Genomic DNA, 26,950 nt, shown 5'->3' on the forward strand with positions numbered 1-26,950 from the left:
AGGTATCAGGAAAGAGATGATCTGACAAGAATGCCCAAGTCCATGTATTCTATTTTGTTCTCTGGGCACTTCTATTTAATTTAAGGCATTTGAGAAGGTTTTTCTTTTCTTCTCCTTGTTCTGCAGAAGAAAAGTCTGTGTTATGCATGTAAAAGGTTATTTGCACTGCTTTGAACAGTATAATTAAAGGGAAAATTGCATACCTGACCAAGTTATTACTCCTTTATTGTTATTATTTCATTGTTACTTGCTGTCAGTTTTCCTTTGACATATGACTTTTAAGAGTTGTAGTCATCAATAAGCCCTGCTCAGATTTTGCAAGCACATGATTGTGGCTACCATGTTGAGTCAATCCATCTGTAATGTAGGCTTCTGCTTTCCCTACTGCCTTGTACTTTCTTGGGCGTTATTGTCTTTTGTATTGAGTAATGTAATTTCATGAAGCATCCGCAGTATGATAGCTTCTGTTGTGTTATTATGGCTTCTAGACCATTCATGTGACTTTTTGATATTTCCTCCAGTACCTCAATGAAAATAAATTGAACTTCTTTACTGTCAGCTTTATGGTATGATCTTGATGTTGATACTCAGTGATATATATGTTTACACTTGAAGATCTTACATAGTTCCTTCATAACTGGCCTTCCATGTCCTTGTCTTTTTCTGATTACTTGACTATAGTCTCAAGTCTTCATATATACATATTATTTGTTCCAGTCTTGCCTGCAATGGAGATGTTGAAGGACTGCTAGCATGGCATTTGGCAGGTGTGGACCTGAACCAGCATGGCTATGATGGGAACACTCCATGTATTGTGGTACGTATGGCTATTGTAACATGCCAGGTTGAACTTTTTCAATATTTGTTTTTCAAAGAGTACATTAAAACAATGATAATGATGATAGTGATGGTTTTGAAGCAGTGGAAGCACAAAGAGAATCATGTATGTGTGTGTGCCCTTTAGGGTTCTCAGATTTCAGGACTGGGCTCTTAACTATTTTCTCCAGTAATTAGGGCCAGTGGGAGGAATCTCAAGGTGAGAGCACAGGCTTTAAAAAGTCTGGGTACCAACATTTACCTCATGAAGACTTGGCACTTTTACTTGCCTGGTGTTCTCTGTGCAACCACATATTCTGTGTCTGCCACTATATGTTTTATGCTTAAAACAGTGATTCTCAATCTGTGGGTCCCCAGATGTTTTGGCCTTCAACTCCCAAAAATCCTAACAGATGGTAAACTGGCTGGGATTTCTGGTTGTTGTAGGGCAGAACACCTGGGGACCCACAGGTTGAGAACCACTGGCTTAAAAGATGTCTCCAAGGTCCACTTTCTGTGACATTGCAAGGGATATTCCTAGATTTCAAGACTACTCCTGACATGGCCATCCCAACATCCACAGATAGTCAGATACACACACACACACACACACACACACACACACACACACACACACATATACCTACTTCATACTTGACTGTCATGAACACACAGTTAAGTATTTAGCCTCTACTGTATATTGAACCTGGTTGGCTCCTGGAGGGGAATACTTGGATTGGAAAATACAATGGATGATGACCATATTTGCATGAATTTACCCTGCCCCACTCGATCTGCTTCCAAAACCTCTATATTAATTTTAAATTGAGCAAAAGGGAAAGGAGGGGGAAGAGAGAGAAAGGGGGCGGGAAAGAAAAAGACTATTCTCATAGCTTTAAAACATCAGTCGAGTGTGTGTGGCGCAGTGTAGTTTGTTTATTTATCCATTTGGATTAGAATTTTAGCCTGCCAACTCAGCTTAAAGAACTCACAAGCCCACTATTTAAAAGTAGGGTGATGCGTAATAAAATACACATAAAATCTTTAAATGGATGAACAGCAATAAAAGTTAATAGGAAACAAGAAAAGCAGCAAAAGTGAAACTACTCAGTTTCCTAGCTTCTAGAAAAGAGGGATCAACTTCTGGGATCCTTTTCCCAAACAAATAATTTGTCCTTCAAATCCTTCCCAACTTTCTGGGAAACAAAAATTGCAGTCATTCTAACGCCGATGGGGTGCAAATATTTTTATGCTTTCTTAAATTTTCTGTTGGCAAAGTCTGTTGAAGATGCCAGCAAAACAGCAGCATCAGTGGAAGGGCTCTGAAGCAGAACCTGTTCGAAGAATTTTTTTACAGGAGGAGGCCTACAAGAATATTGTGATTTGGTGTGTGCAACGAGTGAGAGTGTGTGAGCTGAAACACTGGCCCTCGGTTTTCATCCAAGGATGCATCTACATGGTAGAGTTAATGCCATTTGACAACACTTTAACAGCCATAGCTCGATGGTATGGAATCCTGGAATTTGTAGTTTGGTGAGCAGTTGCACTCTTTGTCAGAGAATGCTATAAGACATTTTAAAACTACAACTCCCATGATTCCATAGCATCAAGCCATAACTGTTAAAAATGATGCCAAACCTCATTCATTCTATAGTGTAGATGCACACAATGTACAGGTTATATCATGATGTTTATTGGCATTGTAATCTTTTCTTATAGGCCCAGAATGCAGGGCAAAATAAAGTTGTGGAATTTTTCCGTCAGTTGGCAGGCTAATGGGGTAAGACTGTTCTTAAAATAAGTAAAATGAGATCAGTATGTTATCTGCTGCATGTGGAATAAGTGATTTGGAGAAAGGGGGAATCAACATCATGGTCTTCTGTTTTCAGTTCTGTTTTGCCACTGGCTTCCAAAAATCTGTTTTGTCATCACATCTTTGCATTAGCATCAGCCTTGCTGAATACAGTAGAATCTCGCTTATCCAGCTTTCGCTCATCCAACGTTCTGTATTATCCAACGCAGCCCGTATTCAAGCTGTTTCTCTAGGCAGCAATGCGCAATGGGCCAACACGCCCAACAACAACACAAGTCCAGCCACGCTCCCAAACAAGTTGCAGACTTGTTGTAAAACATGATGTTTTGGTGCTTAATTTGTAAAATCATAATGTAATTTGACATTTAATAGACTTTTTCTTAATCCTTCCTTATTATCCAACATTTTCTGCTGGCCCGTTTATGTTGGATAAGTGAAACTCTACTGTAATAATAATTAATATTTTATTTCTTACCCACCTCCTTTTTGAGATTCCTTAATTTAAAAGTTTGTTCCTGATGTTATTTGGGGTGCTGATTCAGAAACTTGCATTGGAACTAGTTTCTTAGATATGGTTATCATGCTTTTCTATGGATGAGCGGATAGTATATGACATATGTTCTGCATCTCAAAAACTAGTTGATAGGGGAAAACTGGTGCTGTTTTTGAATCAGCAGATCAAATATACCCAGAAACAGAGCTAACATTTGAGGCACCAAAATATGTGTTTCAAATCTCTCTTTCTTTCCAGCTCTTCAATGTTAGAAGTTTGGGAACTAAAAGAAAAATTAATGGCAGAGGGGGAGAACTCTTATTTGGGAGGTCAATGGCCTCATTTTGTCCCCACCAACCCATAGGTACATCCCTGGATGACTGCATTTTTGTGGGGTCTGATAGTGAACACTTTTAGTACTGGGGTTTGGTTACACAAGTTCATAGCCTAATTTTCTGCCTTCTGGTTCAGATTGATTGCCTTTTCACTTTAGACCTGTGTTTTTGGAAGCATCCTGAAATAAGTAAACCAGACTCCATATACAAAAAAACCCCTTAATACAGCAGTATCAAATGGCAAGAACATAAATATGTACTTCCAGTTCACACATGTTAATGTGCTCTGGACACTGTTTGTAGTTTTCGTTAATGCATTTGATGAGGAAGTGTCAGTACACTCATTTATGTGCAATTAAAATGTGAAAAATACAAATGCAGTAGGAGATAAGATACAAAATTTGAGATGGTCTGGAAATAGTAAAAAAAACAGAGTACTTTTGATACTCCTATATTTAAAAAGTGATGTTTCATTTGTACTGAACAGAACATAATCTAACCTTTTTTCCTGTTTTTTTTTCTTTTAGATACATAAATGGCATTTCTCTCAGGCACATATTAATACAACTAAGGTTGAGAAGTACTGAAGAATTCAACTTTGCATACTAGTTTTAGCTTAGTAAAAATATCTATTTTCTTATTTTTGATTTCTTTTAAAAAAAACAATGATCTTCTTTTAAAGAGGAACAAATATATGAAAACGGAACAAACCACAGTCTTCACATTTCATGTAAACCTGCACTTTAACGCCTCTGGTCCTTGATGCTCTAGTAACATTGCTTGTTTGGGGGGTGACAGTAGCTCTTTACAATGTAAGACAGATACCTTTCTGAGGCCTGCCACCAGAGCTTAGAAAAAATACTTTTTTAGACCTCCAACTCCTAGAATCCCTCCTTTAGCATGGCCAGTGCCTAAGCAGGATTCTTGGAGGTTTCACCTCCCAAAAATAACTTACCTAACTTCTGTCTGTTGCTAGGAATTATTTTTTACTGGATATGATGGAGAATTGACCACGACACACACAGCAATGTTTACTACTACAGTTGTGGGTTTAACTTTTGCAGATTTGATTATTTGTAGATTTGAATAATATGTTCTCTCTAGGAATCTTCCCAAATGTTGGCCATAGAATCACCTTGGAAGTCCTAAAGAGAGAACCTTTCTAAGTTTTCCGAGACAATTCTATAGTCAACTTCTGATGGAAGTCAACTTCCCCAACCAACACGAGATTAGAGGGCCTGCTGTACTCTGCTGACAGCTTTCACCATTGTGCATTTCAATACTAAGAGCTTATTTAAAGAGAAACTAGGCAATTTGGTATTTCAGAATTCAACAACGTAAGGTTAAATGCTTTCAGCTAGCTTTCTTCCAATCACTTTCTTAGAATGGTAGATCAAAATGGGACCAGTGGGAAACAAGGATGAAGTTGCCAGTATGTCTGGGGAAAGCTATGGGGGAGGGATTTGAAAACATTTTTTTACTCCCTTTAGCAGGCTTTTGGGGGCATTCTGGGGCGAAAGAAGAGTTTTTTTTGTCACATTTATTTTGATTCCCTGGGGATCACATAGGGCTCATAGGAGACACTTTGTCCACCCCTGCGCTAAACTCTTTCAGAGGGACATTCCCCCTGAAAGCAATTCATAGGAGTTTGAAAAAGAACTGGAAAAGGCAAACAGTAAACAGTTAGGACTAAAGGACAAAATGGTGTTATCTTGGAAAAACAGACTGGCTGGCTGTCTGCTCAGAGAAGCAGACTCCTACATATATGATTTGCAATCGTGTATCTGAATAGTTTTGCCTGAGGTGAAACCTGGAGGAGAGAATAAATTCTGGGGTTTGAGTACATAACCTTTTATAAAATACATATTTTCCAGGGTTATATGTGTACTTCTGCCTCTAATGCTACACTTGGTTAACATCTTAGAAAGAGATCTTTTTCTGCATGGCAGGGGATTGGACTAGATGGCCCATGTGGTCTCTTCCAACTCTATTATCATATTATTTTATTATTCTGCTTGTGAAAAAAAATATCATTGGAATTGTATTTCATCTCTTTTTGCCATGTCAACACATATTTACTGTGGAAATGATTATGATTTTGATGCTATGTGTTTTAATAAAATGCTGGAAAACATGATTGCATCAAGTGATTTTGTTTATGGAGGAATGAGATTGATGGTTCATGTGTCTGATTGGTAACCAAATGTACCCACTAAAGGAAATTATTAAATAATAAGTAAAAAGTAGCTATTGCCAGGAGCATAAGTTGTGATTGCATTTTGTATCAGTGCTGACACAAGACATTTTGCTGCCTGAACAGCAGATCTGTTCAGCATAGTGCAGAGTACTGAAGACTGGAGAAAGCATTTAGTATCTGAAGCAGGAAAACCAGTCATCGACTTTTTCCTGGGAGCAAGAGGAAAAAGTACATGCCAATAATAATTTAAAACATTTGCTTGCTCTTCTTTCCCAGCACTAAAACTAAGCACTTGGAAAAGCTGGCACAGCTTTGTAATAACTGACAAAGCTTGTATGCTTGATGGCACGGCTGGACAGTATCGAGGAGGGTTTCCGCTGCATTTCTCTGAGGTAAAGAGAAGATGACCCAAAGTCCATGCACAAGTGGGGATTTGAATCCCCGTCCCCCAGAATCAAACATCCAATCACTACAACACACTAATGCTGATATGCATAGATGAGGCAGAGAACTGGATATCTGGAGAGCTCCAATCTGAGGACAGAAGATGGACCATATTTAATTGATGATTCATTTTTCCTTGTTGTATGCCTTCAAGTTATTTTCCCAACTTGTGGTGATGCTAGGGTGATGCATAGGGTTTTCTTGGCAACATTTATACAGAGTGAGCTTTCTTCCTTTGAGAGAGCGAGACTTGTCCAAGAATCACTCTGGATTTCTGTGGCCAAGTCCTAAGTCCCATATTCAAACCACTACTCCTCTCTGTCTGTCTCTCTAAGATTCATCTGAGTATATGTAACAGTGGGAATCACCTTTTCCCTTTATCCCAGGCAGCAAAATCTCTTTCATTGGACCTAATTACGTCCTTCTGGGTGGGACACATGGAATGCATTCATTTAACACAGTGTACTAATGCAGAATATTTATTTTCTTGTTTTTCTACCCCACTTACTGGTTTTCTACATAGACAGTGATTATGCTTACAACAAGCAATTAAATGGGCCAGGGTAGGCATGCCAAAGCCACAAATCCTATTGCTTAAACAGGCTGATGAGGCTTTGGTGTTAACACTGTTTTGCTTAATTTGAGGTATAAAGAAGAGCATAACCACAACAAATGCTCTTAAGAGATACTATTTTTCATTTTCATAACTATGCAAAGGGAGTCTTTGATAATGTGCTGAAAAGCAGGGTTGGCCCAAGTAAACCTGCATGCTTTTCTTAGACAGCTGCCAAAGGATAGCCTTTCATCTGAAGGGCCAGATCTTATTTAAAGATAAATAACCATAATGAAGAAGATCTGGGTCCATGAAATAGTCCATCCATAGTTAGCAATTAGTTGATTCCGCAAGGAAACAAGTCACCTGATCACAGTCTTTCACTAAACCTGTTCAAATCATTAAATCATTTCTGATTTGGAATCATTATCCACAGGGCCTTGGCTCCAGAACCCTCCACGAATATGAAAAAGCATGATCACATCCCAAATTGCTCAATAGTGATGACATGAGCACAATGCTTTAATGCAGTGGTTCTCAACCTGTGGGTCCCCAAGTGTTTTGACCTGCAACTCGCAGCAATCCCAGCCAGTTTACCAGCTGTTAGGATTTATGGCAATTGAAGGCCAAAACATCTGAGGTCCCACAGGTTAAGAACCACTGCCTTAGTGTGTCTTCATTCCCATCACTACCATTTACTAATACGGGGCATGATTATCTGTGACCATTGGAACAGATCCACATCCCACAGATTCGGAGAGCCCATTGTTTTGCATGTAAGCATCCTCTTTTTTTTTTTTTGGTGATTTGTAAGCAACCCTATGAAGTTTCTAATTCCCAGAGTAGTCTGATAGCAATTTCCAACAACAATCTAGACCTGACGTTTTTTGAACAAGATGTCAGTTTCCATCTAGAATGGTCGACTAGGTTGACAGCAGAATCTAACTTCAATACTGACAAGGGGACAATGTCCTCAACCTGTTCTTGTGGGAAGCAGACTTGTTCAAATTGTGTAGGACAGGTGATGTGGAACATATAGGCTTGTCCTATAATAGATGGGACTGGAAGCTAAATATGCTGGTTGCCCTATTCTGTTTAATAATAGGATTTGCTGTGACTGTAATTATAGGATTGCTACCACTCTTGGAAATCTCCACCTGAATCTCCAAAAGGAAGAGTATTGCTACGATTCTACTGTCTAAGATTAGTAACAGAAGTCTACTGAAACAACAGCTGAGCCCATTTCATCTTCAGATGCCTAATGTCTACTAATGACCAGTTTCACCACAAACTTTTCATTAACTCACCTTACAGAGTAGCCAATGCCAAGGGTTACATTGCCATTATTTTAAGTACTAATTTTGCATATGCAAGGACTCTTCTCTAGCCTGGAAGGAGGTGAACTATAGAAAAATATTCAAAGACTTAGCCATGTTAGTCTGGAATATCAGTGGGCAGACGAATCTTGTAGCACCTTATGGAATTAACTGAGAAATTGAAGTTAGTAGCATAAGTTTTCATAGATGCATCTGTGGAAGCAAATTTGAGGCTACAAAAGCTTACGCTACCAATTCCATCCTGTCAGTTTCTTTGCAATAGAAAAACATAATTTGCACTCCGCGTGCTTGAAGAAGGAAGTATCTGAGATGACTGTTAGCTAGATACCCGGTTCTCCAGAAGCTTGATATGTAATTTTTAAACATCTGTTAAGGAGCTAGTCCTTTCACAGCAAGTAAATCAAAGACATGTAGTTGAATATTGGTTTATAAAGTGGATTAAGCTACTGAGATCCTAAGATAAGGACAGAAACAAACATCAAAAGGAAGACAGCCAAGATGGCGTCTTTGAGGATCAAAATTAAACTGGCCTTCCAGATTACGAATGTAAATAACAAACTAAACATAATTTATGTGTGCCGCTGCTGTCACAATTATAGGGCATGCATGCATTTTCGGCTTGCATAAGACCAACTAGATTCACATTGGCTCACCTCCATTACCACTCCGAACATTTTGTTTCGCTATGCATGTGTAGGCAAGTGACTGCTGCCTCTCAGTCTGACCATTAGTTTGTCTAGATCAGGACCAGCTGGCACCATTTTTTCAAGAAACACTCAAGCATTATGAGTAAGAACAGCATGGGACTCTTCCCCCAAGATCTTGGGATGAAATTTCACATTGGGCGTAGTGTTTGCTGGAGGCAAAAGTTCAGAAAAGTCCCTGTGAAAGATTACACCTCACAAAATCCTCCAACCAGCATAGGAATTCAAGAAGCTGCCTTATATTAAGACAGAATTTGGTCCATCTAGACAAGTATGGTCAACTTTGGTAGCAAAATATTTTCATGCTCCTAAATGGACATTCCTGGTATTCCCTTCTGTTCTTCTGTCTAGGTACGAAACAGACCTGACCATGAGGTCCATCTAACTCAGCACTTTCTTCTCTGGCCAGTAATGTCTCTCCTGAGTCTAACGAAGAATACTTCACTAGGCTAAATAGGAAATGCTAGGGTTTGTCGCTGGAATTCTGTTTGTGATTCATACTGGTGTAACCTACTATTATGCCAGTGCTTTTTCAGTCGTTGTGGGAAAAGGTACAGAATGCTTCCTAGTATAATAATCCCTCTTACCAATGCAATGACCCCTTTTGGTGTTACAGCATGCTCCCAAAGGCCATCAATGACCAGAGGAAAATGCTGGCTCCTAGGCAGTATTTCATTGCAGTAGCTGGGAGAAAGAACAGGTATCACCCCCTCAGCTTTCCAGCAAGTAATTAGGATTCTCCTTCTCCCACAGTGAAGTTCCAATGACCAGCTGGAGATCTGGAAGGGTGATATCTGGTATTTTCCCAAGCTGTGAGACTACAGTTAGACATTAACACAACATTCCCCATTTTCCTTGAGAAGGACCTAGTTGAAAAAACACTGCTCTAGGAATCTTCAGGTTCCCCAGAGCAACACTATGGTCAGTTTCTGGAAAAAGTTGCCATAAAGTTGTGCAGAAGGACCTAGACATAGAGAGATATTTTCTCTAGTTAGAAAAATTGTGGGTTTTTAAATCACAGTTTTTCCAATTTTATGGGTACCTCCCAACCCTAACCCCAGCAAATGTTGGGTGCTGATTGTACACTGGTGGTGCTTTCAGTCTGCCTGTATGGTATGGTATGGCCTTGGCCTATGGAATTCTAACTGGCACCTTTCAGCATTTTACAGAAGAAACTTCATTTTGTTTAGTGCTTTCAAACCCTAGAAATTAATGCCCTGTGATAGAATGTTGTGGCATGGCTAGTTGTTATTCCAATCCAGATGCCCCATGCTTCCCTCTGTCTTAGGGCATAGTAGTTCGCTCTAACAGTGCCACTATCCTTTTGCTCTAAGTTAGTGGAAGTCCCGGGCTTAAAGGCTTAAAGACCAGAAAGGATAAAGATTTTCAGGAAGGCCAAATCTTAAAATTGTTGTAAGCCATCCTAAGCCTATAGGTTAGGGTGGGTACACATTCAAAAACAGAAAGGCATACAAATTGCAAACATAGTTTCACATGCTGAATGGGATGTCAGCAAAACTGGTGAGCAACCTACAAATGCAGGTGCTATTTTAAATCAACTGCGACTGACGTCAAGTTGATCATGTAAAATGAGTTATATGCATTTATTAGAATTTTCGGCTTTGTTTGATTGGTAGAAGAATGTAAGAGGAGCTGTGCTGGATCAGACTAAGGGACTAAGCAGAATAATAGAAGAGATCACAACGGCCATCTCGACAAAATCCCTGCCAGGCAACAATATATAGCAAAAACACTTCTAAAAGATGGCTTTCAATGCCAAAAGTCTCCCAACTTCTAAGGCAGTCTATTCCAATGTCAAACAGTTCTTACAATCAAGTTCTATTTTCTTATAATTTGAATCAATTGCTTCATGTCCTAATCTGTGAAAGAAGCTTACACCTTCTTCTATATGACATCATTGTATGTCATGTCATATTTCAATCTTCTCTTCTCCAAGCTAAATATTTCCAGATCTCTGAGGTGCTCTTTATAAGGCTTGGTTTCCAGTCTTTTACTATCTTGAGGACTGGCCACGTTGTCTGAATGCCCGATCACCGTCTCCCAAAGCAGTTACTCTACTCTGAACTCAAGAATGGGAAACGTAATGTTGGTGGGCAGGAAAAGAGATTTAAAGATGGGCTTAAAGCCAACCTTAAAAACTGTGGCATAGACACTGAGAACTGGGAAGCCCTGGCCCTTGAGCGCTCTAATTGGAGGTCAGCTGTGACCAACAGTGCTGTGGAGTTCGAAGAGGCACAAATGGAGGACTTAAGGGAGAAACGTGCCAAGAGGAAGGCCCATCGCCAACCCTGACCGGGACCGCCTTCCACCTGGAAACCGATGTCCTCACTGCAGGAGAACATGCAAATCAAGAATAGGTCTCTTCAGCCACCCAAGAACCCACCCCAGAGATGGAAGACACCAGAGATGGAAGACAATCCTCCTCGAACTACGAGGGATCGCCTAAGTAAGTATCTTGAGGGCATTCTTCTGCATATCCAAGCTTATCAATATCCTTCTTGAATGAGGATGCTCAGAAGCGGACACAATACTCCTGATGAAGTCTGACCAAAGCAGAATAGAGTGATAATAACACTTTATTTGTAATCCGCCTTTTCTCCACGAGGGGACTCAGAGGAGTGGTACCCTGTTTCCCCTAAAATAAGACATCCCCAGAAAATAAGACCTAGTAGAGGTTTTGCTGAATTGCTAAATATAAGGCCTCCCCCGAAAGTAAGACCTAGTAAAGTTTTTGTTTGGAAGCATGCCCGCCAAACAGAACACCAGAGCATGCAGGATTGGTAAATGTGCGTAGCATAGAGTGTTGTACATGGAAATATTGGTAGTAACAAGAAATTCTTGATAGGATTCACAGTTTGACTGGTTATGCTGGTTTGTGATGACAACTACCGTACTGTACAGTATATAATGTTCATTTTTTTGTTCAACAATAAATGTGAAATCTTCTTCATGGAAAAATAAGACATCCCCTGAAAATAAGACCAAGCACATCTTTGGGAGCAAAAATTAATATAAGACACTGTCATATTTTCGGGGAAACACGGTACTATTGCTTCATTTGACCTGGAGTGGACACTATACTCCTGTTGATTCTGCTTTGAACTGCATTGGCCTTTTTGGCTGCTGCTAAAACATGTTTAGCCTGTAGTCTATTTTTGTCACATTGTTAAGTCAAGTGTTCTCGATTCTATATTTGTGCATTTCATTTTTTCTTGCCTAAATGTAGGAACATATATTTTATCCCTGTTGAAATGTATACTGTTTGTATCCCCCCCTCCAATTTGTTATGTTCATTTTGAATCCGTAGGTCCTGTCCCAGAAAAAAGGCTGGTTATTAAACAAGTAAACAAAGAAACAAACAAATAAATTCTATCTTCTGTGGATTTTAGCTGGACTGTTTTCTAGTGTATATTATTGGATAATATACATTATAATATCTGCAGTGAGTAGTACTGAACTTCTTTGCAGTTGTTTTGTGTATTACTCACACAGTGCTGGGTACTTGAATAATTAGGAGGAAAGTTTATTGTTTATTGTAGTGTGATAGAAATTTTCAATAAAAACAATTTGGAATAATTAGGAGGAAAGTTTTCCTTCAACTCATTCCCCAGATCTTTCTTTCTTGGCTTTTCTGTCTCTCTCTTTCCATCCATGATTTCTGTTCTACTTTTTTACTAACTAGTGTTTTTCCTTCTTCTTACCTACATAAAAAGATGATGGACTTATCTTACCATTATAGTAAGATACATGTGGATCTTTGGATTGACCTTCCTCAACTGGACAGTTCTCTGACATGCTAGACCCCAGTATTGCAAGACAACAATCCTATTATGAAAGTTAGAGGATGGCCACTTTAAAAGAACATAGAGCTCTTTTGGAAAAGCCAATAACATTATGCTCCTCAACGTTTACCAATGGCAACTTTCATGCCATTCTCTGCAAATACCATGGCCTGGTCAACACTAACAGTTTATTCAATAAGTTCATCAGCTGAAGATTACTGCATTATTGATAGTTATGCTAGTGAATTAATTTTCTAATTGCTAACATTTACCATTAGAGAATTATTTTTCAAATTGAACATGCCAAGTTCTGATCAAGAGTAATGAAATGTCACTTCTGATCACTTAAAATGATGGCCATAGCACTACTGGGAAGCCCTATAAGCCCCAAAGCATGACCATCTTTGTCCTAGTAGACTACCTTGGTTTCCTTGTTGAGGAAGAAGAATGGCAGCTATGAAGTTCTTCATGATTGTGAAATCATAGTATAGTCATATACTTCTACTGCTTGTTCATTGTACAGGAAACAACATATACATAAAATATATTTTCTGTACAGAAATAGTACTTATTGCAAAAATGCACCATGTGATTTTCTGTGCGGATTATGCATTTGAGAGGCTGCCTGAAGTGCAAATAAGCTTCCTGAAATACAAATAGCTTTTTAAAATGATGCACAAAATCTTAGCTTGTAAGTGTGAGGAATGTAAAAATTTTCCATCTCTACTGTAAAGATTTTGCATCACATTGGATGTTCCATCCCTATTGTGCATCAAGGTTTACTCACAAGTAAATGTACAGCTTCATTGCTAACTACCACCAAGTTGAGTTTGACTTAAGGTGACTTCATGAACTAGAGACCTCCAAGTCATCTTGTCATCAACAGACCTGCTCAAGTCTTGCCGATTCAGGACGGTTGATTCCTTGACTGTTGATTCCTTGGAAAATATGATGGCATGGACCATCCAAACTTTAGAATTCAATGATATATCCTAACAGGATCTTGTCTGGTTCTTTCATAGCTGCCCTTCCAAGTCCTAGTCTCCATTGTGATTAATGACTGAACTACAGTATGAAAAGTCTTGAATTATTTCAGTATTTTTATTGTATATATCAAAGTTATATACATCATATGTAGTCATTATTTTTGTTTTCTTAATATTCACCCTCAAACTTCCTCTACACCTTTTTCCTTAACTTTTTTCAGTAATCATTCCGGATTATTGATATTCCCTGCTAGAAGAACATGCTTTGCATGGATAACTAATACATGTGAACCTGTATTGCAGCCAATATTTATGACTGTTTTACAAGTCTTTCCAATTTTTTTTAGTAAGCATCTGGACCAAGAGCTTGGAAGCATGTTCATTTGTTTAATCAAATGTTTGATAGATTAATTGGCAAAATGGCAAGTCATTAATCAGCCACAAGTTCATTCACTGCTTGCCACTCCTGGTGGTTGATCTTTCTTTGAGTTTTAAATAGCAGATTTTATTATTAAAACTCTGTGGAAAATAGCTGAATCTCATCTTTATTTGTGTTTGAGTGCTACAATGCCTTATGGCTATACCAATTTATTAAATCACTTATTTACTATTGATAACTGGACGGGTGCCACAACAGGTTTGGACATTCATTGCACCCTTGTTTTGGCAGAGAATATGAACTATAAACTATAATTAGTTATCCAAGAGGGTAATTTCCACACTGAGTAGTGAGGCAATTCAGTTTGAAGCTTATTGCCTTAATCCATAAGTGGATTTGCTGACACGAGAGCCAACCTCAAATTATATTCTCAATTTCCATGATGTGGTAAACAAGCCATTCTTTGGACAGACTTTTACTGGTAAGAATGGCTTGTTCAGGCAGACCGCTGTAGATGGGATTTTCTAACACAATTTGCACCTAGATGGCTTTAAAAGTGGATTTTAAAAACTAATTTACATGGCTATAAAGGGGTATTAGGAAATTCATGAAGGAGTAATTGTAGCTAATTATGAGAGAACGGATGATGGTGGTGCTAAGCTATCATGATGTCTAAATGCTACCACTGCCAGTGCAAGAGTGGAGACTGGCAAAATAGGTCACACATCACAGTCTTACTCAGAAATGCGGATTGTGTGGACAATTCTGGAATAAGCACATAAATAAATATGCCTAACTGCCCTTCAAAGAAAAATGGGGTCTAGCTTTAGTCCTATCTTTTTCACTTTTCTCCTCTAAGCAGCTGTTGTGTTATGTATTATTGTATTATGAAATAGTGGCTGTTGAGTTCAGGTTCCATCAATGTTGTCAACTAAGCTGTTTATTTCAATGGATTATATACATTTCCTCCATACATGGGCCAGTGTCATATTGTTCTGAGAATTTGAGAAATGTATATTTAAAAATGTCAACTCCTAGAATCCTCCAACCAGCATGACCAATGCTGACTAAAGACAGTGGAAATTATAGACTAAAAAAGTAATTTTTGCAAGTTGTGGGCCATTCCTGTTTAATAACAGGGCCCGGGCTGTGGCGCAGGCTGTTGAGCAACCAGCTGCAGCCAGCTGCAACAAATCACTCTGACCAAGAGGTCATGAGTTCGAGGCCAGCTCGGAGCCCCGTGTTTATCTTTGTCTTTGTTCTATGTTAAGGCATTGAATGTTTGCCTTATATGTGTAATGTGATCCGCCCTGAGTCCCCTTCGGGGTGAGAAGGGCGGAATATAAATACTGTACATAAATAAATAAATAAAAATATCCCTACATCCAGTTATTCTCATTAAGAGGTCTTTGAAAGCCCCAAGGGGGAAAGAACACATTATTTAGGTGACAAATATGAAATGTATAGTACGTAAAAGTTATCTGAAAGCTTATTCTCCACTCCAAGAATAGAGGAAATCTGTATGTACAACCCACAAAAATGGGTTAGAATATGTGACATAAACAGTGATCTATGTCATAGGTATATTTAGTACAGAATTGTCTGGCTTATCCAAGCTCCGCTTATCCAAGGTTCTGTATTATCCAATGCAGTTTACAATGTTTTTGTAGTCAATTTTTCAATAAATTGCAAAATTCTGGTGCTAAATTCATAAATACAGTAATTACTACGTAGCATTACTGTGTATTGAACTACTTTTTCTGTCAAATTTGTTGTTAAACATGATGTTTTGGTGCTTAATTTGTAAAATCATAACATAATTTGATTTTTAATAGGCTTTTCCTTAATCCCTCCTTATTATCCAACATTTTCTTTTATCCAATGTTCTGCTGGCCCGTTTATGTTGGATAAGTGAGACTCTACTGTACTTCACAATAAAGGAAGAAGGGTCTGTTGTAGCCAATAGGAAACTCCTACGGCAATGGCATGATCACTCTGCCCAGGGCATTTTGCAAAATACACCCCATCCATCCCACATGCACCATCCTGGAATGAGTTATAACTTGCATGATCTCCAAATAACTCATTTTATTATTATTTTGTCTCCCTGCATGATACATTGAACGTCTGTGTAGCAAGAACACATAGTGCTTTTGAATTTTGTACAGAAATGTGCCACACATAAAGAATTTGGAAGAATTAGGCAGAGAGATGCATTGTATGTTCTGTTCCATGATGTAACCTTGAAATAGAGTTGAAGTTCATTTTCAGCCCAAGAGGCATATTGGTCCCAGGTGGCAATATCAAGGATTGCAGGCCAGTTTTGGGTGGGACCATCACCCTAAGTGCGGAAGATGCTACTGGTATGGACAACTCCATATCTGCTTATTTCTTTATTTACTTTACTCCTGCTTTCCTTCCAATGTAGGGATTCAAGGCTGCTAACAATAAATATAAAATAATGCTAACTAAAACAATATGACTACATTAAAGTATAAATATAAACATTTTGAAATAAACCATGTATATCATTAAAACCATTAAAATATTAAAATGTATTAAAACTCCACACCTACCCCAGTATATCATCCCCAGAAGCCTACACTTCATCAATCTATAAATGCTTACGAAAAACAAGCAGAAATGTCCCCTAGACATACCATATCCAGACACTCACCAACATATCTCATATTTTCTATTTTCGTTCATTCGTTCAGTCACATATCTCTTTTCCCATAACCCAATCTTCTCAGCTGGTCCATATATATCAGCTAAATAAGAAGGATACTTTCATTTACATTGTAAAGAAAGAGTCTAACCAAAGTGCTCAAAAGCACTCCCTGACAGTACCTGCATAGTGCTTACAGTGGAAAAAATTACCATTAAAAGTGATGGCATGTCCTTTGTTGTTCTTGTGTGCTCTCAAGTCATTTACAGCTTATGGTGACCCTAAGTTGACACCGTCAGGTGGTCTTATGAAGCTAAGAGTGTATGACTTAGTTGAAATGACCCAACAGGTTTTCATGTCAGAAGTGGCAAAGGCTGCAGTCACTAGATTTCACATCAGTAGATTTCCAGTCTGAAAACAGTTGCTTTAGAAGATGTACTATATTTTAATTGAGGGTAAATATTTGGTCTCAGTTGCCCTCGCACTTGTTGTGTGCCTTCAAGTCAGTTTCCAGCTTATAGTGATCCTAAGGTGAACTTTTCATGTGATTTTCTTGGCACAACTTATTCAGAATGGGTTTGCCAGTGCCTTCCTCTGAAGCTGGGAGACTATGACTTGTCCAAGGCCATCAGTAGGTTTCTGTGGCCAAGTTTCTTGGCCACGGAAACCTGCTAATGGACTTGGACAAGCCATAGTCTCACAGCTTCAGAGGAAGGCACTAGCAAACCCACTCTGAATAAGTTGTGCCAAGAAAATTCCATGAAAAGTTCACCTTAGGATCACTATAAGCTGGAAACTGACTTGAAGGTACATAACAAGTAGGAGGGCAACTGGTTAGGGTTAGGGTTAGGGCATGAAATCCTATTGGGTAATTTCAACCAAGTCATACACTCTTAGCTTCAGAAAACCACGTGACAGTGTCACCTTAGGGTCACCATAAGTTGGATTTGAGCCCTGGTCTTCAGAGTCTTAATCCAATTCTTAAGCCATTACACCCTGTTGTTTCTGCTACTTTTGAGAAAAAAAACTGAGGTAAATATCTATTATAAAGCTTATCTAATCAACAAACTTTATGACAGTCAAAGTTCATGACACATTGGAAGCCAAATAGATTCCAGTCTTCAAAACATCCGCTTCTTTCTGTGACATCGTCTCATATTGGAAGAGACTGGTATAATACTCTCTTGCTTGTTCCACTTTGAGATTATTAGAGCCAGGTTTGTAACTATGTTAGAAGCTGCAGTAAATGGATTTATGACCACAAAGTAGGTTATTGGCAGTGCCGACACTCCACAGTACTGACAAACATTTTATGCTACCAAAAGTATTACATCAGTTTGCAGTGTGTAGAATGCTAGCAGCCTGTAGAAAATTCATTTGTGGTGAATGTACACATTTTATTTTCACCCAGGATTCTGTGGAGAGAATAGAATGTGGGCAAAGAGCCAAGTATGGCCAGGGACAGAAATGTTCTTAAGCATCTCAAGGCCAGATCATCAGTGGCATACAGACAGCTAGAACGTTATTCAAGGTGCTACCTGTCCCACTATAACGATCTCTAGATCTTATGTTCTTCAAGAGGGGACCCTCTTCAGGATGCCATGACTGGCAGAGACTGACCTGAATATTAGGACATTACTGCATGAAAACTGCGATCCCATATCATTCCCAGAATTAGGGATAGCAGCCACTTATTGGCATTATGCTGATTTCACAGTGGCTTTGCATTGTGAAGCCACACTTTCAGGTAGGTGGCATGACTCTGCCCTCCTGCTTTACTGTTCCCTCTTGTTTTGCATTTTGAGGTCACTTAATAATTGCAAAATGCCATGCATAGCCCTTAACTTCTTCATTGTGGAGAGGCAGTGGTTTGGTAACAGTTATCACACAGTGCCGCAATGGGCAATGGGTACTGTGTGACACCAACAAGCAATGAACCTGCTTCTTTGGCAATTTACATCTCTATCTCTGTGATAAAGTTCTTGCTCCCAACTAAAGTACCCACTGGCCAATTGCAACATTCACATTTGCCTCAGGCAATCAAGAGTTCTTTATCCCACCCTGGACATCCCACAGATATATATACCCCACTTGCTTAGTTTCCAACAAACCTCACAACCTCTGAGGATGCCTGCCATAGATGTAGGTGACACGTCAGGAGGGAATGCTTCTGGAACAGGGCCATACAGCCCCAAAAAGTCACAACAACCCTTTGTTACATAGTTATCATTCACCATGAACATTGGGGATAATGGGAATCGCCACCCATTACTCTGAGGCTGTTGAAACATTAAAGGGCATGTTAACATCAAACATCATATCCACCAGTATTGTGTCACCATTCAAATCCCACTCTCCTGACAAACTGCAGCCTTCTTGATGTTACTGTATCACAACTTCCATCAGTTCTAGTTAGGATGTCTAATGAGGAGGAATACAGGAGTAGTAGTCCAGCATCTGGACAGCCACAAAAATGACATGATGGACTGGATTTGGCCTGACACATGTTGTCTAGAGCAACTATTTCTGAACGTTTTCAGAACCTCTATGATGGTTTTGTAGAACCCTAGTGTTCCATGGAACACAATTTGAGAGCCGCTGCTCTAGAATCATAGAATTGAAACAGAACACACAGACCATCCAGTCCAGCCCTTCCATGTAGGAAAACACAATCAAAGTACTCCCAACAGATGGCCATCCAGTCTTTGTTTAAAAGCCTCCAAAGAATGAGTCTCCACCACATTCCGAGGCAGTGAGTTCCACTATTGAACAGCTCTTACGATCAAGAGGTTCTTCCTAATGTTCAGTTGGAATCTCCTTTCCTGTAATTTGAACCCATACACCAAGGTAGGGTGGGGGGTGGGAGGATAGGCCCGAGTTATGCACTGAGGATAAATTTGACTGCTATGACAACTGCAGAACACAAACCATGTACCTTTTTTAGATTTCGGAAATAACTTTTATTGCCCTGACTAAAGGGCCTGTGTCCCATCTAGTGCCTCGCAAATGGTACAGATACTCCTGGTTGAGAACTATTGTTCTGCTTGACAGTTCTTCCAATATTTGAGGACAACAAATCTATCGCCACAAGTAATCCCATTCGCCAATGTTTAACCAGAGTTTGAAACATGCCACAGTAGATTTTTTTGGCAATGAAACAGTTGCCACAGTGATTTAATAGGCAAAGGGTGTAGTGACACGCTTGCGCATCTGGCACCAGAGAATTGTCCTTGTTGGAAAAAACCCTGTAGGGCAACAGTATCGGTTGATGACTCACGGCTTTTACCAAAACCTATGATAATCCCATAAGCATGCCTGAAAATCGAGACTCGGCCCATTTGTTTGTTTTCTCCTGGCCACTTCCAGTTCTGAAGAAGTTCCACTTATCATAGCTTTCAAAACGAAACCCAATTCCTCTTCGGCACATGTGTGGATATAACTGAGCAGAGGCTGAAGCGTGGCCATTCCTGCCAGCCCTGCCCTGTTCCTAACCTAGATCCTTTAATCTGTGAAGTTTTGGAAAGAGCACATGCCTACCATTGGGTGGAGGGAGCATAGTTCGGTGGAGAGATTTATGTTGTGCTGAAGTCCAATGCTCACACCATTACATCTCTAATCAAAACACGTGTGGGTGGGCAAGATTATTGATGAATTATCCTACATGCAATACTGGGTGGTGGATTAATGGCTCCATACACATGTTCACATGGATAGATAAGCATCAGGATCAGGCCATTGGTCATAGGAAATAGTAGTCTTGGCATCATTTGGTAGGTCACAACCAAATTGAAAACCTTTCTCATGCTCTCTCATATATGCACAGAAACACATACAAGTGATTCTAATCCAGATTGCTGTTTCCCCATAGCTAAATGTGCAAAACAGTTGGGGAAATGAATGGGCTACTGAAGGTCTCCACTGTCTCTGTGCAATTGGGAAGCCACTCCATGTGACAGGACACTGAAGGCCACACTACTCCTCAGAACATAAAGAAATGGCTAATCAGATCTCTCCCAGAAGCCTCTGAAGTGCAATTGGCAATTTTTACTGTTTTTACTCCACTTGGACCTGTATAAAGCCTATGGAGCCCTTTTTCAAAACTAGAACTGATCAAAAAGGGTGGGACCAGGACACTCTTAGGGAGTTGTACATGGACTGTATTGTGCCCATCTATATTCAATATTCTCCATATAGCACAATGTTCTCCGCATTGTGTCATATAGAGAATAAAATGAACTTGTCTTGGGTGATGGGAAAATCTGTTACAGGTTGAGTATCCTTTATCCAAAGTGCTTGAGGCCAGAAGTGTTCTGTATTTCAGATTTGGAGAGCTCCTTTAATTTTCAGACAACCCCAAGTTGTTTTATTGCCACCTCTGGCAACTCTGAGAAGAAGGGCTGTATCCCACAGTTTGAGGGCAACACTCAAACTGGTGTCCTACCAACCTCTCTTATGTGCCCATCAATATGACAACTGAAATCCTGTTGCTAATCCTGATAGGATAAACCTTTTAAACCCATTTAAAAGAGCCTTAGAGTTGGGAGGAATCCACTGATTTGTGTCTCTAAAGGAGGAGAAAATAAGCTGGCTTTAGCTTTGGCCATGTTTTCACTGAATAAGGTGGACTCACCTTCCACCTGCTGGGAGGAGTCCATATGACTTTGTCCTCAAGGTGTTTTGAACTTGAACTATCACAATTCCAAACACTTGGAGGGTTGAAGTTTGCCCATGCCTACTCCATGAGATATTCGTCGAAAAACTATAGGAAAATGTGTGGCAGGATGTCCTCTGAAAACAAAGTGATTTTGGAGTTTAATAAACTTTTTCCTGTGTTTTTATGATAGAACCAATTAGGAAATGACATCTATAACCCAGGAACAAAAATTGTGTTAGGCAGTGCGACAGGAGTTGTTTAATAACATTTGGGATAAAAACTAAAGAGCGCTGTAAAAGTAAAGGTAAAGGTTTCCGCTGACGTTAAGTCCAGTCGTGTCCGACTCTGGGAGTTGGTGCTCATCTCCATTTCTAAGCCGAAGAGCCAGCGTTGTCCATAGACACCTTCAAGGTTATGTGGCCAGCATGACTGCATGGAACGCCATTCCCTTCCCGCCAGAGCGGTACCTATTGATCTACTCACATTTGCATGTTTTCGAACTGCTAGGTTGGCAGAAGCTGGAGCTAACAGCCGGCGCTCACTCTGCTCCCCAGATTTGAACCTGGGACTTTTCGGTCTGCAAGTTCAGCAGTTCAGCGCTTTAACACACTGAGCCACGGGCGGTTCACAACCTCTAAGGATGCCTGCCATAGATGTGGGTGAAATGTCAGGAGAGAATACTTCTAGAACATGGCAATACAGCCGAGAAAACACACAACAACCCTCTGATTCTGGCCATGAAAGCCTTCGACAACACAGATATATGGTTGTCTCTCTGCATCCAAAGATTCTCCATCCATGGATTCAATGATCTTCTGAAGACAACCATAAAGCTGATGTGACCCTGGTTGAATATGAGTTTGATGCCACTGACTTAGACCCACTCCAAGCACATTCCTTGGCTCCTTCTTTGGAAGGCGAGTGAGTCAGGCCTGGTGCGAGGAATGACTGTTTGCGCCTTCTTGCGGGCTGTCCTGGGTGGGTCCGGGCTTTGGAAAGCACCCCACCCCCTCCAACCCACTCGGAAGGCGCCACCCGGGGCTCCTGCCAAACCTGTTGGGCCGTGTTTGGGGCGAGCGCACCTGGACGGGGAGGAGGAGGAGAAGGCGAAGCCTCCCGAAGGCGTCTGGCTCCCTCCCGCTCCATTCTTGCTGACGTTGACGCCGCCCCAGAAGAGGAGGCAAACAAAGCAACCTGAAAAACCACCTCCCGCCCGCAGACACACAAGGAGACACACAACACACACACACACACGCGCACACACCTGGGGCGCATCCTCCTCTTTCTCCCCCGCCCTTCCCGGCCCACACCAGTCTCGCTTTTGCAAAAGGGCTTCTGGAAAAACTGGTCCCAGCAGAAAAAAGGGGCGCGGGCTGCGTGGATTTCGGTTTTGGGGCTGGCGCTGCGGGCGACGGGCAGGGATATAAAGGCGGGCGGGAGCTCTTCGCCGCACCTGGAGACGCACCTGAGCCCAGAGAAGGAGCTGCCACCCGCCAGGCTCTGCCGACAGACCCGCACCAGCATCGCTTTATCCCCCCGTGAGGATCGCCAGGCTCTTCCTCCCGAGCTGAGCTGTCCTCCAGGAATGGGCTGCTCCATTCTCCCTTCCCGGGATCTCCTCCTTGGCCTCGTGTAAGTGTTTGGGAGCTCAGCAGCGCGTCGCGCGTGTTTTTTAAAACAGTTCCTGAGTTTGGGTTTTTGACAGAATTCTTGAGTCGGAAGAGACTCCAAAGGCCGCCCAGTCCAAGCCCATTCTGCCAGGCGGGGATGCACAGTCAAAGTGTCATCCAGCCTCTGCTTGGAAGCCTCCAAAGAAGGAGACTCACTCCACCACTCACTCTGAGGGCCCCTCCACGCAGCCATAGAACCCATACTGGGTTATCTGAGTCCACACTGCCATATATTCCAGCTCAAAGAAGAAAATGTGGGATTTTATTCGGCTGTGTGGAAAGGGCCCCAGAATATCAAGGCAAAAATCCCACAATATCTGCTTTGAACTGGGTTATCTGAGTCCACACTGCCATATATTCCAGCTCAAAGAAGAAAATGTGGGATTTTATTCAGCTGTGTGGAAGGGGCCCCAGAATATCAAGGCAAGAATCCCACAATATCTGCTTTGAACTGGATTATCTGAGTCCACACTGCCATATATTCCAGCTCAAAGAAGAAAATGTGGGATTTTATTCAGCTGCGTGGAAGGAGTCCTAGAATATCAAGGCAAGAATCCCACAATATCTGCTTTGAACTGGGTTATCTGAGTCCACACTGCCATATATTCCAGCTTAAGCAGATAATGTAGGATATGGTGTCAAAGGCTTTCATGGCCGGGATCACAGGGTTGTTGTGAGGTACCTCACAACCTCTGAGGATGCCTGCCATAGATGTGGGAGAAACGTCAGGAGAGAATACTTCTAGAACATGGCCCCACAGCCCGGAAAACATACAACAACCCCAGATAATGTAGGATTTTATTCGGCTGTGTGGAAAGGGCCTGAAGCAGCATATTCCGCTGCCGAATTTATCTCACCACCAGGTAGTTTTTCCCAGTGTTTAGGTGGAATCTCTTCTCTTGCCATTTCAATCTATTGCCTTTTTTTTTTGCTCCAAAGCTCAGGGATAGTTCCTTAAGATCCCCTTTACTCCTCACTTTATTGCTGATAATGAGCTTATTTGCAGGTTTTACTGCATTTTAGGACATTTTTAAAATAATTTTTATATTTTTACTGGATTTCATATACAATGTTACTTTTATACTTATATATTTTATAATTGTGTACTTGTATACTGTGTATTTTGGTTCAAATGCGGCACTATAGTGCTTCTGTGAGCTGCCCAGAGTCCCCTGGCGAGATGGTGATGGGATACAAATACAGATTTTTTATTATTATTATTATTATTATTATTATTATTATTGTCCCTAAGGTCCCAAATCTGCCTTTGGATGGGACTCCTGGGACTGACAGTTCACAAAAAGGAACTCCTCCTCCCCAAACTTGAGGGAGTGCCTTGCTGGGAAAAGGAGAGAGAAAAATCCTCTTCTTTTATGTAACCTAGTTCAGAATATTTCTGAAATAAGGCTAGTAAGGACAGGAGGCGGCGGTGTTTTTTTTCTTTCATCCTTCCATTTTAAAAATTCACATTTTTAACATTCCATAGATACATAAACCACACTTACCTAGTTTCCAACTGACTTCACAACCTTTGAGGATGCCTGCTTTAGATGTGGGTGAAATGTTAGGAAAGAATGCTTCTGGAAAAATGGCCATACAGCCCGGAAAACTCACAGCAACCCAAAGTAACAATACTTACACATACCTTCATACGCATAAACATACTTGAACAAACATTACACAACTAATTTACCAGCATACATCTCTACTCTAATTACATGTCACTCTGAAACAGAAACAAGAATACACAGTTACACTCCTTATTTTAAAAAGAGGATTTCTGGCTTTCGTTCAGTCTTTATTTTTATCTGCCTTTCTTCCAACATAGGGATTCAAGGCAGCTGTTGTCATTTTTGTGTAGTTCAACATTTCTTTTCTTACCAGTATTAAAAAAAACTCTACAATCAGGACAGTGAATAAAGAACACCACTCAGAAAACAGAGGAATTCTAGACATGAATCAATCATGGCCAGCTAACATCTCTCAACAAAAGATTCCTCCAGGCAGTAAGCAACCAAACTTTGAAGCTGAAAGGCTGTTCAATGCTAATCAAGGTGGCCAATTGCAACATTCACACATGACTCAAACAGACAAGAGTTCTTTCTCCCACCTTGGACATTATTCCACAGATATATAAACCCCACTTGCCTAATTTCAAACAGACCTCACAATCTCTGAGGATGCTTGCCACAGATGTGGGCAAAACGTCAGGAAAGAATGCTTCTGAAACATGGCCATACAGCCCAGAAAACTCACAGCAACTCATTTGTTCTTTTCCTCTTTATTTATTTGTGTTGTTTTTACTTTATTTACTTTAATGAATGAACATTTATAGCTCTAAGCCTGTATATAAAGTATTTATCTTTCCCTGATATAAATATATGGAACGGTTTTTATTCTTTTAAGACTGTCTAATGATTTGGTAATGTCTGTTTTGATTAGAATCCAAAAGTTCTGATTGCTCTCTCTTTCTGGATCCTTTTTTTCACCTCTCTCTCTCTCTCTCTCTTGATTGGCAGGTCTCTGGAGGTGGCTTGCCCTAAACAAAGAGGAAAGTATCTTGGTGTTAATGGACTCTCTCTGTCCTTTCCATCCTCCAAATCCAAGCCTGCTGGGTGCAGTGGTTCTTAACAGTTCAACAGTTCTCTATTATAATTGTGAAATGTTTAGGACCACTTGATCCGGCGGGCCCAGGCAACACATGCTGGAAGGGACGCAGCGCATTGAAAAGAAGAAAAAGAAGAGAGAAGAGAAAGCACAAAAGGTCTGGCGACTTTGTTGAAATTCCAGGAGAGGATTAGTTTGGAACAAGACCCTCCACTGGAGGCTGTTCTTGAGATGACATAGCCATATACAATCCAGATTATTTGCTTTGAACTGGATTATTTTGCAGTGTTCTTAAAATGCAGATGCTCAACATTGGCAAACAGGTTGGCATTCATTTTGCCTACTTACAGATACTTGCAGTAGGAAGGCAAATTACTTTCCATGTCCGTTATCATTAAAACATACTTAAATATGAAGGCTCTACCCCAGGTATGGGCAAATGTAGGCTCTCCGGGTGTTTTGGACTCCAATTCCCACAATTCGTAACAGCCGGTAGGCTATTAGGAATTGTGGGAGTTGAAGTCCAAAACACCTGGAGGGCCAAAGTTTGTCCATGCCTTTACCCTGAAGGTACCAGATGCCATCTAATTTGGAAACCAAGCATGGTCTGGGCTGGTTAATACTTAGACGAGAGATCACCAAAGAATACCAGTTGCTTTGGGGCTGTATTTCAGAGGAAGGCAATGGCAAAATCCCTCTGAGTATTCGTTGCCTAAGAAAACACTAAGGAATTCACGAGGTTGCAAGGCATCAACAGGTAACTTGAAGGCACGTGAGCTTGCGCAAGCACGCAGACTATGCATGGATAGAAGTGCTTTCCAAGTAGTGTTGCCAGGTTTTCAAAACAGAAATGAGAAACACTCAAAATTTTTGATATGCAGGGCTGATGGCGAGGAAACAACTATTAACTAGGTTTTCCTCTATTTAAATATCAAATTGATTTCATTATATATGACTCTTGATGCCCCATTGTTTCCACATTATTTTATCAAGGCCCATTGTTCTAAGCTCTATGGATGGGGAAAGGAAGAGAAGAAATTTTGAGATGACTTTTTTTAGATCAAAAGCAGAAGAGAACAAGCTGGAAAGTCTGTCTTTTTACGATCAGACTTATTGGGAAAAAATATGGTTTTCTTTTGATTTGGAAAGATGTCTTAATGTGCTTAAAGTCAGTAGGAATTTCTCCTATCCCTGCAGCAAAAGGAATTATTCTGATCAAGGCTAAAGTTCATTTCATGCATGGTTAAAAGGAGTAATCATTCTCTGTGACTACTTTTTAAAAATTACTTTACACATCACTTTTACCTATAGTCATCTGTAGTCTGTTTTGTGCTATTTCTTGATCTAATTTGTAAAAATATCATTTTTCTCTTAAAACAAAGAAATTGCAAACTATTTTGATATCTGTTATATAAGATATATAAGGCTGGATCTACCCTGCCCTATATCTCAGGTTCTCATCCCAGTGTATTTGCTTATGCCAGATTATCT

General features: G+C 40.3%; 1 protein-coding gene and 1 non-coding gene across 4 annotated transcripts in view; both read left to right on the forward strand.

The window, feature by feature from the left end:
• The window catches only part of LOC100559032 (60 kDa lysophospholipase), an 88,357-nt gene extending 82,766 nt beyond the window's left edge, over window positions 1–5,591 (forward strand). For 2 of the 3 annotated variants that reach the window (XM_062968536.1, XM_008105139.3), the window contains 2 exons: window positions 718–817; window positions 3,985–5,591. In XM_062968536.1, the coding sequence (XP_062824606.1) occupies window positions 718–817; window positions 3,985–4,044 (160 nt within the window). In that variant the 3' untranslated portion in view covers window positions 4,045–5,591. Of the gene's footprint in view, window positions 1–717; window positions 818–2,535; window positions 2,597–3,984 lie in introns of all 3 variants that reach the window. The other variant, XM_062968537.1, reaches the window with a different exon arrangement.
• Window positions 5,592–25,449: 19,858 nt separating this feature from the next.
• mir203 (microRNA mir-203) lies at window positions 25,450–25,547 on the forward strand. Its single transcript, NR_129911.1, has one exon. It is a non-coding gene; the product is annotated as a microRNA mir-203 (primary transcript).
• Window positions 25,548–26,950: the final 1,403 nt, after the last annotated feature.

Source organism: Anolis carolinensis, chromosome 1 (genome assembly GCF_035594765.1).
Source record: "Anolis carolinensis isolate JA03-04 chromosome 1, rAnoCar3.1.pri, whole genome shotgun sequence".
In the NCBI taxonomy this organism is placed as follows: Eukaryota; Metazoa; Chordata; class Lepidosauria; order Squamata; family Dactyloidae; genus Anolis; species Anolis carolinensis.